This window comes from Cydia fagiglandana, chromosome 12 (assembly GCF_963556715.1).
Source record: "Cydia fagiglandana chromosome 12, ilCydFagi1.1, whole genome shotgun sequence".
Taxonomy (NCBI): domain Eukaryota; kingdom Metazoa; phylum Arthropoda; class Insecta; order Lepidoptera; family Tortricidae; genus Cydia; species Cydia fagiglandana.
The window spans coordinates 973781-989981 of NC_085943.1; the positions used below are offsets into that span (position 1 = coordinate 973781).

The following is a 16201-nucleotide window of genomic DNA, read 5'->3' on the forward strand; positions in this document are numbered from 1 at the left end:
ACACCATTCCGAAGTAAAAACACATAAAATATGAAAAAAAAAACTTTTTTTTAAAGTCCTCTTCACGCTTAAACTGCAGAACCAATTTAGATAAAATTAGGTACAGAGATAGTTTGAGTCCAAGGGAATAACAAAGCATACTTTTAATCTCAAAAATCATCGCTTAAGGGTGTGAAAAGAGAGGCGGAAATTTGTATGGGGATTCAATAACCGCTGAACCGATTTAGATAAAATTTGGTATAGAGATAGTTTGAGTCCCGAGGAAGAATATAGGATAGTTTTTATTCCAAAAAAAAACCTTATAAATGAAAGGTATGGTGTAGGATTGTATGGGAAATCAATAAACGCTGAACCGATTTCGATGAAATCTATGTCTACATCTTTGATTTAGTTGAAAACGATACTAAACTTGACTTAGAACCTAAACCTAATGAATTATTAACCTCAGACGTCGCAGACGCTTAAAAACCCCCCCACCCCCCACCTGCATCAAAAATCTGGGTGGCTCCACTTCTTAAATCCATCCTTGGGTCCTAAGGACCAATCCTGCCAAAGGAAATGTCTTGTTCATGCAACGCCGTGGTTGACCTTTTTATGCTCTGAGCACACTCAACTATACAGCCTTTTTTAAGGTTCCATACCTAGAAAGGAAAATAGCGACTACCGTGTTTTGCTACTACGAGTATTAGACGCATTTATTGAGTGTGATAAAATGCGCAAAGGCAGCTTTGCGTTCAATTTCGATTTCTCTCGGCCTACGCTTATGCGTCGGTGCAGGCCGGTATTGCTTTCAACTTTCCCTGTTCGCTCTAAAAACCTTAGCTTTAGCTTTTTAATATAGTCTAAACTGTCTAAAGAAACTGTGAAAACTTTAGAGCCATTACAACCATTGTGTGTTATGAAATGAAAACATTTATTTTCAGGCAACTATTGGCCCATAGATAAATACCTTAAAACTAGCATACATATTAATAGAGTCTGGCCATCAAAACGTGATACTGAGATTTTTTTTTTAATTTCAAATATGTAGATATGGCAAACCTTTATGAACTAGGAATACGCAATCTTGATAATTGTCAACAGGTGTCAACTGTCACTGTCACTGTCAATGGTGGTTTGCAAAAAGAAACAACACAGTTTTCCCCATCGTTTATTTAAAAAGTTACTAGATAATCAATCTCAAGGCAATTTTATGTTTATAACATTGTATTATTTTATTTATTAAACAATGTTTTACTCGTACATATAGAAATATACACTGAAAATTAAACTCTGACAGCTTAATAAAAAAATAGAAATTAATAAAGCGCATTCACAAAGTTTTCAGTATAATACAAATAAAGATTTAATAAATAAAATTTTCGTTATGAACTTTAACCACAGCAGTTGGACAGAGTAATTAACAAATATATTTTTTTATTATGGTGGGTAGACTTACCTACCCTCCATATATTTTATGAACATTGATAAAGACAGTTGGAAGCAAATATTCATTATAAAACTATTTGGGGACATAACTTTCTTAGGAAGTGAACAGGCCTTGCTGTGAACTGAACTAATCTAGAACTATTCTACCTATAACTAACTATCATAGTCAAAATCAGATTCCAAAAACTCAACTGGCTCCTCAGACTCACTGCTTGAGTCCCTGTCACTGGTTACATTTATAATGAATGGTTCTAATGTTGTGACGATTCCATCTCGTTCTATATATTTTTGTTCCACGTGCAGTACATGATCAGTGCATTTTTTCCAGTCCTCTGGAGTTACCGTCCCAAATTCCGTCGAAATCGCTTTTTCCACTTCTTTTACACTGAGACCCATATTTTTGCTACCAACTTTCCTTTTAGCTAAACTCCGTATTTGTTCAATGGCGTTAAGGTCACAATGGTATGGGGGCAACCGTAGAACTTCATGTCCATTTTCTTTTAAAATTTCGTCGACCTCATATTTTGGGTCGGGCTTGTATTTGTCCACCAGACACATCAGCTCTTCCTTCGACATGTAAGTTTCATAATCAATTCCATTGGTAGTGAGCCAATCTTGAATTTCTGCCTTTCTCTGATGCATTGTGGGTGGTTTATTTACCTGAGTTGAATGATAACTTGCGTTATCCATTATTATTACACTTGGTTCCCTTAAATTAGGGATTAATTTCTCTTGCAGCCATTTTAAAAAGTTCTGTCGGTTCATGTCGTGATGATAATCAGCTGACATAGATTTTGTGCTAAAAACCAAGAGGGCATTAGGCACAAATCCTTTTTCGGACCCGGCATGTACAATAATGAAACGTTTTCCTGGGGAAATTTTTTCAATCACGCCGCTAGTAGATGGCCTATGCTCTCTCTTAAATCTGTTAACAAGGTACGTAAAGTAGGCACCTGTTTCTTCACTGTGTAGTATTCATTGATCTTCTGCCTGATCGCGTTAATGTCAAAACTATCCAAATTGGCAACTGTTGGTTTATGTGGACGCTTTTTCCCGGGAGTATTCCAAACACCTGCATTTGACTGTCCTTCTTTTTTTATTCTTTTGATAGTAGCTGTACCAACATCTGAAAATGAGAAGAAAATACAATATATTGTTTTTAATAATGGTATAGCTTATGGTTATTGGAAGCATCAATCACTATGTAACCTATTATCTATTATTATATTATAAGTGATCTAAAGTATCCCTATGTGGCAAAGTTCCTAACCCCTGACCTGACCCCGGGAACAATAGCGGGTGGTTTGGTTAATAAATTGTTTTGGTCAACTGATCAGAATCCAATGTGAGGGTCATCTAGTGCCTATCCATTTATACATTTCTATAATAACTGTTTTAGCAATATTATTTAAGATCTTTCCCTCATCCTGGCACTATCCTAGTTGCATCTTAGTAGCCCTACATCCGGTAAAGATATTACTTTTACCTAAATGTCAGTTCTTTGCTTATGCTTATATATACCTATATAATATAAATTTGGATTTGAACACACTTAAGTATATTAATTTATTGTCAGAATATCATACCTGTCATTGCAGAAATTTCTTGCACAAATTGAATTTCCGTTTTGAGCCGACTATTTTCCTCTAGTTGTTGTAAACTCTTCACAGCATTATTAATATCATTCAACTCATTTAAGCTGCTGTCATCGGCTTTATCTCTTATCCTCTCTGAAATAAAAAATATATGCAATAAATATCTTTCAGATTACAATCGGAACATAACCTCTAAATGTAGGAGAAACCACTATTTCAAGCTGAAACCAACAACAAAAACATAACTAAACGAATAATATCTTTAATCCAATGAAATATGTCTTGAAATAACTATGGAGTATGGAGTACAAACTATTCAACAAATATCAAAATCATTACAGTGCACTAACCTGTGGCAGCCATTATTTCATGGAAATATCGTTCTTTCTCGCGAAAGGCAGAGGCTCGCTCTTCTTGTTTTGCTTTAAATTTACACATCATTGTATAAATTAACCTCCTAGCTGAACTTTTTATGGGTTTCGACATAATAACGCAAGATAACCGTTTGTTATTCCGAAAATTGACACGACTTGACAAACAACGTACTAGGGTTTGACAAGTGTTGACTGTTGCCATATAAAGAATTCTGTTCCAAGGTCAATATCACGTTTCGATGGCCAGACTTTACAAAATATATCTTAAAACTAAAAACAAAATTATGGCTGCGGTGCAGTTATTAGGTGCTAGTTATTTTTAGGGTTCCGTACCCAAAGGATAAAAACGGGACCCTATTATTAAGACTCCACTGTCCGTCTGTCTGTCACCAAGTTGTATCTCATGAACCGTGATAGCTAGTTGAAATTTTCATAGATAATGTATTTCTGTTGCCGCTATAACAAAAAATACTATAAAAGTACGGAACCCTCGATGGGGGAGTCCGAGTCGCCTTGTCCGGTTTGTTATTTAAAAAATAAAATTTAATTTCGGACTTACATCAACGAAGACAAATTGCTATTACATAACGGTGACCGAAATGTTACCCAATGGACTAGTCTAGTTCTGTCATAAACTTGAGCGTATTAATGGAAGTCAATTAAGATCAACTTTTGATCGATGGGACAGTTACAGACAAGTAAATTTGGATGCTATTGGTGTTATTGGATAAAATGAATTGATACCCACGACACGTGTCTAAACAATTCGTAGTTTATGATCATACCCGGTTCGAACGCTGGTATGTTTTTACATACATACACATTAGGAAGGTTCACGTTCGTACCTATGGGAAAAATTCAAACTCTAGCTAGAAGAAGCGGCACCCTCTCATTTTGTTACACTTGTTCTGTTGACTAAATATGCCAAGTTTTGTAATCTTATCTCAACTACAAGGGGGTGCTCAAACACTTTGAAATTTTTCAAAGTTGTATGAAATCCAAAAAAATCTAGTTATTATTTTTTTGAGTTTTATGTAAGTAGTAGTTTTCACATTATTTGAAAGTGCGATTTAAAGGTTATTTGGTGAAAAACCATTTTTATTTCTATTTTTTATGATTTTTTTTAGGTGAGATCCTAAAAATCTTACTTTTGAAAAATTATAAAAAATAGAATAAAAATGTTTTTCTACTTAAAACTTATAAATCACATGTGCAAATAATGTGAAAACAGATACTTAAATAAAATTCTGAATAATAAATACTTGTTTTTTTTTTGTTTTCATACAACATACAAAATTCTCAAAGTGGTTGAGCACCCCCTTGTAGTTGAGATCGGCTTTTATCTTGCACGTGCCGTCATAGTAAAACCCTAATTATGTTTGAGTGCAGAGTCTAACTCCCAGACAATACTGCGAAGTAAACCATTATCATACCCAATAATAGATGTAATACTTGTAATGTATGTACAATTTGTACTATATCAATACCGACACATATACTTCGGACCTCTTGCGATTCGCACTTATCCTTAGTTTTTGAATAGTGCTTTATTCATTACTTAAATGATATTTTATAATAGTTGTTGCGGAAAACATGTTTAACCAGTGATATTTGGATTGTGACATTTCGAAAATATATGCTGATTAACTTTTTATAAAAACGAGTGTAATATTCGTATGTTTTAGTTTATTAAAGTGTTAGTTTTTCCTCTGTGTCACATCTTAACTGTGTAATAGAACGATTTTTCGTGCAAAAGGACAAGTGATCGGATAATCAAAAGATATTCGAAATAAACTCTTTCGTATAAACTCAACTTTGTAACGACGCTTGGACGCTTTTGACAGATTTTACATGAAATTATATTTACTGGGGTTCACCTCACATTTAAACTGTTTGAAACATCGGTAGTTTAATGTTCGTTGAATAAACTTTTTGACTTTTGAATACAAATTATTAGATTTCTTTCAGTATTGACGGCCAGATATCTTAAAAACGATCTTCTCATGAGTGTAGGTAATATAAACGCGTGAAAGCGAACGTTAGTCACATCCTTCGATGGGTGCTTAATTTTAGTATAAGTGAACCACAGACAAGACATCCTTCAGACTGAGCATAGTAGCGCTACCCCCTTTGCCACAAATATACGGTAGTTTTACTCCATTTTCGAGTCAAAGTGTCTTTGTGTGACGCCCGTGTCTTCGAACGGACCAATCACGGCACGGGATTCGCTCACCTCGTCCCCCGCACCCCAGTATTTTGGCAGCGTCGGTTTCATGAAATAATTTATCTAAACTCCGTGTAGAGGATTCCTAGTTTATGAAGTGAAGTGACAGTTTGGTGTCAATGGTGAGAGAAGCATACGTGAGATTGGAATCATGTCGGTACAGAGGGGCGGGCGGGGCAGCTTCCACTACAAGTACTACTATTGCACGCGGATCGGCTTTGAGATATACGACCTGGAGACAGAGGCGGAGGCCGAGGCCCAGGAGGCCAAGGGAACTGGGTTCGTATCCACTAGCAGCTATCAAGACCAAACCCCGTTATCAATCTTCCAGATCAGGGTTGGGAAAAAACATACTTACTCTAAATTCCCCATTAGGGGTCATCCATTAATTACATCACACGTTTAGGGGGAGGGAGGGGGTCAAGAAAATGTGACATATTGTGACATGGGGGAGGGGGGAGACACAAACTTTGTGACGTCACTTTAACTTCATCAGTAACCGAAAATTTATTTAAATTATTTTATTCGTTGTATATTTATTTAAATTATTTTATTTATGTTCTGTCAAAAGATGGCAGTAAATTTACAGCGGCTACATAATTTTACTTTGACAATCCACATATAGTATAGAGACACACTCTATTCTCTTTGGTATATACTTTATCGCCATTTTCTTGGTAACAAATTGGTCTACAATGAAACATAAATTATCCTTATCTCCCATATGCATGACCTAAAGCCACTGTTGTTTCCCGTGCAATATTGACTTTATATTGCATAAGCTAATTGCCGTTTAATTGACATTGTTAATGGGATATAAATTATGTCGATAAGTAAATTATTTACTTGACTTTGTATGATTTAATGGCGTTTGTGTTGTACACATGACAAATTTTGATAGTGTGAGCCAAGAGTATCAGGAAATTGCGTCATTTTTGGGTCCTTATCTGTGACTCCGATAAAAGAATGACTTTTTGTAGATAAATAGCCAAGTGATTTAGGATAACCAACCAGGACGGTTTCTAGTTGGTCGACTTAAATAGGCCCCTTGCGGCTGCCCGATCTTCACCCATCCTTTCGAGTAAAAAAAACATCATAAAATTATTAATTAAAATTTGCTTAGGCGAAGTTTGGCACCAACAACGGTAAAGTTCGTGTAGTAGTTACTTTTGCCAATCCTAATTTTCAATGATAACGAGCAACTGTAACATTGATAACGAGGTTTGGTGATAACATGCGTATAATTCTAAAACCTTGTTATGGGCACCTTGATGCCTCGATACTTTGATCCGGCCTCGATCCTCGTACGCGCATCTCCTATATTTAGCCTATTGATAAACCGTCTCCTGGTTAATTTTATACCCTATCGCTTTAGAAATAGAGTTGGAATTTAGATTAACTGATATTTTCCTTATAGATCGTTGGGAGATAAAAGCATTCCAGGCATTCTAAAGTCGTTCAGTTGAAAAATATTGGAATTTTAAGGTCGTTTTGATTTTCCAATTTATTATTTTGCAGCTAATTTTTTTGTCTGGCCAACTGATTTTGTGTGTTACTACTGGACAAAGGTCTTTTTTGTTACTTTCACATGTTCACTATTTTCATCGGTCTGATTTTGGAATAATCAATAGTTATTTCAGTGATCAATTACCTATATTAATATTACTCCATAGACAATCTGTAATAGTGAGATGCTAATATGTTTATGGTGTCAATCAGTTTTTTTATGGGGATCATAAGGAATAATATCTTATAGAATTAGGGCGCCGCTCGTCACGCGAAATAAGATGTATTTGGTCACACCTTTAAAATAAATAAAATCTTAATAAATGTTGTTGCTATTCGTCACGCTCCTTAGTACATCAGCTTTTATAGCCGATGTTTCTTCACATCAAATTAGCTCAGCTCGATGTGATTGTAATATTGTGTTGTCATTGTCACCATCCTTACACACGTTTTTCAGATTTCACACCAATAGACATAGGCAAATGGTTCAAATTTTATTTCCAAAATATGATCCGCACTAACCGAGTGAATAAAAAATGCTTGTCAAAACTTGACTCGAATTCAAAATACTTCCAATCATAATGGAAATATAATGGGGTGTTTTATGGTCGCCACTGTTTTCTTGCCAGTATGGTTTAAATAGTGCCTTATTGTATGTATTTGTATTTGTTTCAGAAACGGTGTGAACGTCGAAGGCGCGACCCACAAGCAAGTGGTTGACCTGATCAAGTCCGGAGGCGACTGTCTCACACTTACAGTCATCTCGGTCACACCAAAGGTAATTCAAACTCTTACTCTTACCCTTCCATAAAGTCTGGATGGATTCGATTTTATTTTTCAAACTATTTTCTGAAGTGTTATTTCGAGCAGAGTGTGTAATCATCATACATCGGGGTTTTCGGTGCGGGAATGTTTTACATACTTTCTAATCACATTTGGACCTTACTACCTACTTTTTAATTCATAGTTTGGTAATTATTTTACAATAAACAAAGTTAATACACGAAATCGTTCCCGCACCGAAAACCCCGATGTATGGTAATCATTTAATTTAAATCCAGTTTACATTACCTCCCTATTGTTGAACAGGAGGCCGAACGCCTAGAGCCATGCGACGACGGCTCAGCGCCGGTCGGCGTGATCGGCGGCGCCGCCAACTCCCGTGCGACCGTCTACCAACGCTACGACTACACCGACAAACGCTCGCTACCCGTCTCCATACCCGACTACAGGTATCTACTTAAATACTTATTGAAAACTATAGAGGACGCGTGAAAGGTCAGAATGGCCGAGTCGCAGAACTGAATTTAACGCCATCTGTTGATTTCGCTGGAAATGAAACAATCGATTTTGAGATATCAGATTACTCTATCTACATTAGCAAACTGAGTTTCCTTCGATTTTTGAAAAATAGGTTACTGTAGACGGCAATACCTAATCTATTTCATATTGAACTAGATATTTTTTGTATAGTGTTAGTCAAAGGACTGTCTCATTTCAAACAGACAGATAATCATACTATCTTTGTCTTACACTAGTACTAGCACCCAAAAAAAAGGATGAGTATAGTTTTTTTGTTAAAACCAAAATATTACTTTGCTGATCCGCGCAAAACGCACGCGCGCGGTTTACGTGGATCAGCAAAGTAATATTTTGGGTTTTAATTAATATGGATCTCCGCAAAGTAACGCCTGATTCTATTCACTAGTTTTTTTGTTCTTATTACTGACAAATTTTGTTTGTCAAACTATAGTAGAGTAATCTCTATGGTTTCTCTATACCACACTCAGCCATACTGATATTTCAGGCGTCCTACACGCGTATTCGGGAAACGAGATAATCACAAGATCTAGAAACGATATAGAGATCAACTAGATTTACATTAGATATCGACTAGATGTGACTTTTGGATATCTAAGTCATAACTTGTCGAAATCGTTCAAGAGGACCTCCAGAATCGCGGAAACGTCAAATTTGACATATCTATCTTACAAATATCTTTAAATTATCCATATCGTAACTTGTTGAGGTCTAGTAGAGATCTAATACATTTTCAGAATTGAGCCGCTAATTTGTTACAATCACTTGACAATTCCACCATCGGACTTTTAGACGCACGGCCGGTTTCCATCCTTACTTGGTAGATATTCCTCCAATTCGCACGAAGCGCTTTGCTTCTACTTTCCTTAAGCGCACTGCCAAGGAATGGAATTCCTTGCCGGCGTCTATATTTCCGTGTTCTTATAACCCGGCAACCTTCAAATCAAGAGTGAACAGGCACCTTCTGGGCGAGCTCGCTCCATCGTAGGCCACGTCTACGCCTCGGCTAGTCTGTGGCCATGAGTAAGCCCATTCATAATAAAAAAAAAAAAAATTTTTTATCGAAGCCTTTGCCTTATACAGGGTGGTGATGGAGCGCAACAGCGGCCGGTCGTACGTCGCGTTCAACGTGCACATGGCGGGGCGGCATCTCTGCAGTCGCCGTTACAGGGAGTTCGCCGTTTTACACCAGCTGCTGAGGAAAGAGTTTCTAGGTATGTAACTGCAGTCAGTAGAGGGAGCATTCCACGGGCTGTCCCGTACAAACGCATTCTATTTCCTGTGTTGCGACTATTTTTTCGGCATTTTAAGCAGGTGATTATTTTCCTGTGCGATATTTTGACCATTTGTCATAGAAAAGGAAACTCTTATACCTGCAAATCTTCAGAAAATTCGCGTTTGTACGGGACAAACGGTAGACAATTTCATGGAATGCACCAGAGGGCAAGCACAAGATTGGCGCGAAAGTATCTCGAGATAGACTACCCGTCTTTTTCTAACTATGTTAACAAAAGAGGGACGGGTACTCTATCTCGCCGCGAGATACTGTCGCGCCAATCATGTGCTAGCCCGGCTGTAAAATTTGGCTCGTTCATTCTTAAAATACTAAATCGACATAAAAATCCGTAGATTTATCGAATCTGCACACAAATTTTCACGAGAATCAATTGAGACTTGTGACCTGTAGAGGATATCAGCCGGACATCGAAAGTATTTTTAGATTTTTACCAAAGACGAAGCGGCGCTTCGCTTTAGCTCGGTCAAAAGTACAGCGCCATCTAGAAAAAGTTTTGAGAGTTAAACAATTTTATAATTTATACTTTCATTCTTTAATTATTAGTGTACATGTGACAGACAAGGCAGTCTATTTTTCCATTTTGAATTTATAATTACCGGTAAGATTCATACGCAACAGACCAATATGTGCAACTAACGCTAAACTACTAGCTTCCTGAAATCCTGCGTACAAATCATTGCACATATTTTCACAACTTTTATTAATTAACTCTAAGAGTTCCTAATTCATAAACAATACCTAATTGCTTCTGGGTCTCAGGAAGCTAGCTAATTTAGACCTTATGTTGATTGTCGCAGGGTTCAATTTCCCGAAGCTGCCGGGCAAGTGGCCGTTCACACTGAGCGAGCAACAGCTGGACGGGAGACGGAGAGGACTCGAACAGTATCTTGAAAAAGTACGTTACGTTTATCTTAAGATGATATTCCATCCTTCCAATATCTTGGTCCAATGTGTATTGGCGTCTCACATTTTGCTTAATGAGAGAGTGAGCAATGCACAAGAAATTGGACCGGTGGAATGCCACCTTTATTCAATGGACCTTTATCTTTTTTATAGTCAAAGAATTTGATTTCTGAGCCACATCGTACGTCCATATAAACCGCCATATGTGACGTTCCACGGCAAAAGGTAAGGTACCTTATGGCGGCTGGCGCTTACGTCGCATAGGGCCACAATAATATAGGAGCGGCGGCGTTAATAATAGCGTAAGCGCCAACCGCCATAAGGTACCTTTAGGTACCCGTGAGACGTCACATATAAGGATAGTGTTTATCAAAAATGTGTCAACCCACATTCATTTTGCAATAAGATGTCAACTCAAAAAATTGACGCTTAAAGTTGACATTTTATTGCAAAATGAATGTGGGTTGACACATTTTTGCTAAACTCCATCCAATTATGTATCACTTTGCGGTTTGGTATTACTTATCCCTTGATATATTGAGGACAGATATACAGACAGCGTTCTATAGTAATCATAATAATCATGGAAATTAATAACGGCCTTTGTTATATTATATTATATTATTTGCAGGTATGTGCAGTACGGGTGATAGCAGAATCAGACGCAGTGCAAGAGTTTCTCACAGACTCTGACGACTCTTCCAACCCATCACCAGTAGACCTAAAGGTAAAAATCGGTTATAATAAATAATAAAATAAAATTCGGGTAGTGTAACGGTGCGTGTAACGAAGCGTTACACTATCGACCTCCATACTATTTCTGGCACCATACAAATTCTAAATTCCTTTTTGAAATTCAAATCCTATTCCAAATTCCATTCAATGATTTTTATTTTCAGTTCGATCACATACTTTGATCGATAAACATCATTTTATCTAACGGACTGTACTTCCCAAGTTTCTAAACACGACCGTTTAAGTGTGATTTTTATTAGTAAACGTAATAATTCATAAGTGCGTGCAGTTCAGTATAGTGCTCGTTTTGTGGCCCTGCACACCTTCCAGATATATATCTACATCATCACCAAGGCACATATCGTAAGTTATTTGATTTCTAACCTTCTGAATTACGAAAGTGTTTTTATACATACCTATCTGTTAACACGTAACCTGTATTGTTACAGGTGCCTTTTTATATAATTAATAAATACCCATCATCGCCCTGGTTCCCGACTTTGATTACCTTCCATCATCCTGGTGAGGCTCCCATCTGCCCCCTCACACTATACTCGTTACTCGAAATAAAATAATTATTTCGAGTAACGAGGACTCATAATCAAAATAATATACAATTAAATTAAAATTACATTAAACGAAATAAATAACATTAACATACACTATTCTAAATACTACGCACAACACAACAAAAATTATTTTAGAACATGCCGGTCGCAACAATGCCGCATGTAGGGGCAGTCGACTCTGTCGGTAATCATGGCCAGGACGGCATTGGGGCGTTATACTTGAACTATGTGTGTAATACATTTTTTTTTCAAAATTGGATGAAAATACTGTCATTATACTTTGTTTCGACTCGGGAACAACACGTTTTTAATGAGGCAATTCATGGGAACTGTAATGAAATATGTAGCTGTTGCATATTAATATTTTATGTTGCTGGTGTTCGATCGGTGGTCGGTGGTGTAAAATTATTATATTTAAATATTCTTTATTTATTTTTACTTGAAAAAATCAAGGAAAATATAAAATATAACTCGTATATCCTAAGGCCCAAGATCATACCTCCTAAGTTCGATGAAATTAAAATCCTATTCAATTGGAACAGAGACGCTTTTGTTTTGTTTCGTTCAATTTTCCAACAACGCAAAATCAACTCTATTATCTCTAATATAGGTTCAAATTTCAGTGGCAAATTTTGGATTTTTTTGTATGGCTGGGCCTTAGCAGGATAAACATGGTCAACCGAATTTACCATTTATACGTTTGTTTTTTTTTTCATCCAGGTGCTCCTTCCCGACAAAGAAGTAGTAACCGTCTCTGTTCTCAAATCCACCAACGCGGATGACGTATACCGGGCGGTTTGCGAGAAAATTGGGCTATCCAAGTCCGTGCAAAAATACTTCTACCTGTTCGAGATCGTCGAGTACAACTTTGGTAAGTTCCACTTGATCGCATCTTTCGGGTTATTCCCACTAGTTACCACCAACAGCCACCAGAGAATAGAAGTATAGAGGGGTCCTGTCATAGTAAATTTTGTAGTCACTGTAAATTTACTGCCCCCTATAGTTCATGCACGGGGCCTATACTTAAGTTAAATTTAAGCGTTTCTTGGGCAAAATTTCTTCTAATCTATTCTTCTATTTGATATTTCAGAACGCAAACTCCAACCGAACGAATGCCCCCACTCGCTCTACATACAGAATTACTCGACGGCATCATCATCTTGTCTCGCTGTCCGCCGCTGGCTGTGGAACCCGCGGCGCGAGGCTGCCGTGTGTGCCGATTCGGCCGCGAGAGCATTCATATTTTGGCAGGTAAGTTTAGCAGGTTAATGATATGACGTGTACGTCAGCTGTCGTTCCGTTGAAGAAAGTAAACTTAAGTAAATAATGATCCCCAGGAAGACCATTTGTGTTCTGGCAGGACTTTGAGTCATGATCATGAAAGTCAGATGTCAATTCGTTGATCGTTTGAGAAAGAAAAATCTAGATTATGGTCCATTGGAGTTGCGCTGAGCGAGGATAGGTAAATGAAGTGATTCTACTACATATATAGACCAAAAACCCAGAACGTATGCGTGTAAATCTACTTTCAAAGGTTATTTGCACCTCCATAAAAGAAATTTGTCAGAACGCAACCTCTATTAATGAAAACCTCTATTATTGACACAACGATATTTTGAACCTCGTTAATTGACACGACCTGCTTAAATGAAAAACCTGGTTAATTGACAAAAAATGGCCGGTCCCTTGAGATTGCAATTATCCAGGTTCCACTGTAGTTTAACCCTTCTTTGCACGGTTTTTTATTTTTGCCCGTAATTAATATATGTGTCACGTAATTGAGTACTGATTCTGGGAAAAATAGTAAAAAAAATTACCATCGATTTTCACTGCGAAATCAGTGTCAGAAGTTGCATAGGCTAAATCATATTTTTGTAAATATATAACTATTAGTAAGGGGTATCAGAAAAATTTTACTACCATCAGAAAGGTACACTATTTGTGATATTCCTATGATATAGTTTGTAAATATAAAATAATTACAAACCCTGAAAAATCTGCTCAAAATCACATACTAAAAATCATCAACTTCCAGGTTTTTCCAAGTATTCCGAAATTTCGTCTTTAAACAAATGTATTTTCTATAAATTTAAATACTGCGTAAATTTATGTCAAAAATCAGAAAATGGATTAGTGTTGAAAGTTGACAATGTTAAAAATAAATATCAATCATCTCCGAAAGCACCTTTATTTCATAGGACAATGTTATGATGGAAATTTCCATCACCATGCAAAGAAGGGTTAAACACATCTCTCGCTACGCTACATTCTCGAATATCTTTGGTGGAAACGCAGTCTTACTGAGCTTACAGAGGGATCAGGTCGATATGTGTAAAATTGTCCTACTTTATATATTTATAACTAGTTTTTGCCCGCGTATTTGTCAGCGTGGGACGATGATGATGATAAAACTATCCTATGTCCTTTCTCGGGCTTCAAACTATTTATATGCTAAGTTTCATCTAGATCAGCGGTCGGCAACCTGCGGCCTGCGGGCCGCATGCGGCTCGTGAACCTGTCACTTGCGACCCGAGAGCCGCCTTGGCTATTTTATATGTAATAGTGACAAACGACAATGTCTCATAAAGTCATAAATATTAACAAAGTACGGCCCGCGTCACCTCCGTTAACTACTATGTTGCCCTTGGCTGCTAAAAGGTTGCCGACCGCTTTTAAGCTTGAAGGGGTGATAAAATAATCAGACACAGTTTCGTATTTATAATATTAATTAAATTTTTTAATAAGCAGAAACGTCTGCGAATGAAACTAATAAGCTTAGAATAAATTTAAAAGTGGAAAAATTACTGTCTCGGGTGAGACTTGAACTCACGGCATTTGGTGAGTGGTGGTGATCTGGTAATTTTTCCACTCTTATAATTATTATTCATAATACTAGTATGGATTTAATATAATTTCCAGGCCGTGGAAGACGTGAACCGCGGCGTGTGCGTCGCAGGTGCGCGTCTCTACCAGCTGAAGGCGCTGCAGGACGTGCGCCGCGCCGCCGACTATCTCGCGCTCGCTCGCACGCTGCCCGGCTACGGCGACGTCGCCTTCCCTCCTCTACGCACCGACGCCTGTCTCACTCCCACACTTAACGTCACCGTCGGTATGTGATATAAGATTTTATAGCTATAAGATTCCGTCTAAGATAACTTTTGACTGAGATTGACGTGACGTATGAAAATATCACACATTTGACGTTTATCACTATCACAGACAAAAATGAGCATAGTCGCGCTACCGCCTCTGCCACGCATACGGTAATTTTACTCCATGTTCGACTCGAAAGTGTCTTTGTGTGACGCTCGTGTCTTTGAACGGACCAATCACGGCACAGGACTTCGCTCACCTCGTCCCGCGCACCCCCGCATTTTTGGCATCATCGGTTGCATGAAATAATTGCTCTAAACTCGATCTAGAGGATTCCTAGTATATGATCACTATACAATACTATACACATAGAGCGTATTTACTCTAAGTGGTCACCCAGGCGTGTGCTCTGGTAGTTTAGTACACGCCCGGTTTGTCCCTGTATTCACCATAACACTTGCACTGCATATGCTATTAAAATCGATGCAGACTTTCCTTGGTCTAACTCTACGTTAAACTTAAAACCGCCTCAAAAATTTAAATTGATTTATTTCTTCCAGGCTGGAATGGATTAAAGCTCACAGCGTGCACGGAAGGCAACGCGCAGACCGCCGAGGTGCCGTGGAGATCCGTGAGGGAGTGGCGAGCCGACGATGACGCGGCCGCAGCTAGAATTACCTATTCCACACACGATCATACGAGGACTATCGCTCTATTTACGCCATACGTAAGTTTCTATATTACTACATAATATCTGGGAGACCGAACTTTGCTCGGAAAATATATAAAAACTCAAAAATGCGCGTTTTCCTAGACATAAGACCCAGCTAGATCGATTTTTCGGCCCCGAAAACCGCCATACCAAATTTCATCGAAATCGGGTGTCATTCTGAATCCTTAACAACGTTTGTCCTAATCCGGAGGTCGCGGGTTCAAACCCCGTCTCATACCAATGAGTTTTTCGGAACTTATGTACGAAATATCATTTGATATTTACTAGTCGCTTTTCGGTAAAGGAAAACATCGTGAGATTTGTGAGGAGACCGGACTAATCCCAATAAGGCCTAGTTTCCCCTCTGAATTTGAAGGTCAGATGGCAGTCGCTTTCTTAAGAACTAGTGCCTACGTCAAATCATGGGATTAGTTGTCAAGCGGAC

At 37.8% G+C, this 16201-nt stretch overlaps 2 protein-coding genes across 4 annotated transcripts in view; one reads left to right on the plus strand and one right to left on the minus strand.

The window, feature by feature from the left end:
* Nucleotides 1-16201, plus strand: part of LOC134669418 (sorting nexin-27) — a 32651-nt gene that overhangs the window by 9835 nt on the left and 6615 nt on the right. For 2 of the 3 annotated variants that reach the window (XM_063526989.1, XM_063526991.1), the window contains exons 2-10: nt 7803-7905; nt 8217-8359; nt 9531-9661; nt 10542-10639; nt 11279-11374; nt 12672-12822; nt 13042-13202; nt 14871-15060; nt 15605-15771. In XM_063526989.1, coding sequence (XP_063383059.1) covers nt 7803-7905; nt 8217-8359; nt 9531-9661; nt 10542-10639; nt 11279-11374; nt 12672-12822; nt 13042-13202; nt 14871-15060; nt 15605-15771 — 1240 coding nt within the window. Of the gene's footprint in view, nt 1-5723; nt 5901-7802; nt 7906-8216; nt 8360-9530; nt 9662-10541; nt 10640-11278; nt 11375-12671; nt 12823-13041; nt 13203-14870; nt 15061-15604; nt 15772-16201 lie in introns of those variants that run through there. The other variant, XM_063526990.1, reaches the window with a different exon arrangement.
* LOC134669195 (uncharacterized) lies at nt 1879-3628 on the minus strand. The gene is made up of 3 exons (XM_063526715.1): nt 3374-3628; nt 3015-3158; nt 1879-2554 (listed from the first exon to the last, which is right to left on the minus strand). The coding sequence occupies exons 1-3, from the start codon at nt 3597-3599 to the stop codon at nt 2316-2318; spliced, it is 609 nt and encodes a 202-aa protein (XP_063382785.1). The 5' UTR covers nt 3600-3628; the 3' UTR covers nt 1879-2315.

What these genes read in the sequence shown, in the direction of transcription:
- LOC134669195 (XM_063526715.1), bottom strand. Translation starts at nt 3,599, where the DNA reads ATGGCAACAGTCAACACTTGTCAAACCCTAGTACGTTGTTTGTCAAGT. An exon ending in TGAAATAATGGCTGCCACAG is followed by an intron (nt 3,159 to 3,373) that starts GTTAGTGCACTG and finishes TTTTTATTTCAG; the next exon opens with AGAGGATAAGAGATAAAGCC. An exon ending in AGAAATTTCTGCAATGACAG is followed by an intron (nt 2,555 to 3,014) that starts GTATGATATTCT and finishes TCTCATTTTCAG; the next exon opens with ATGTTGGTACAGCTACTATC.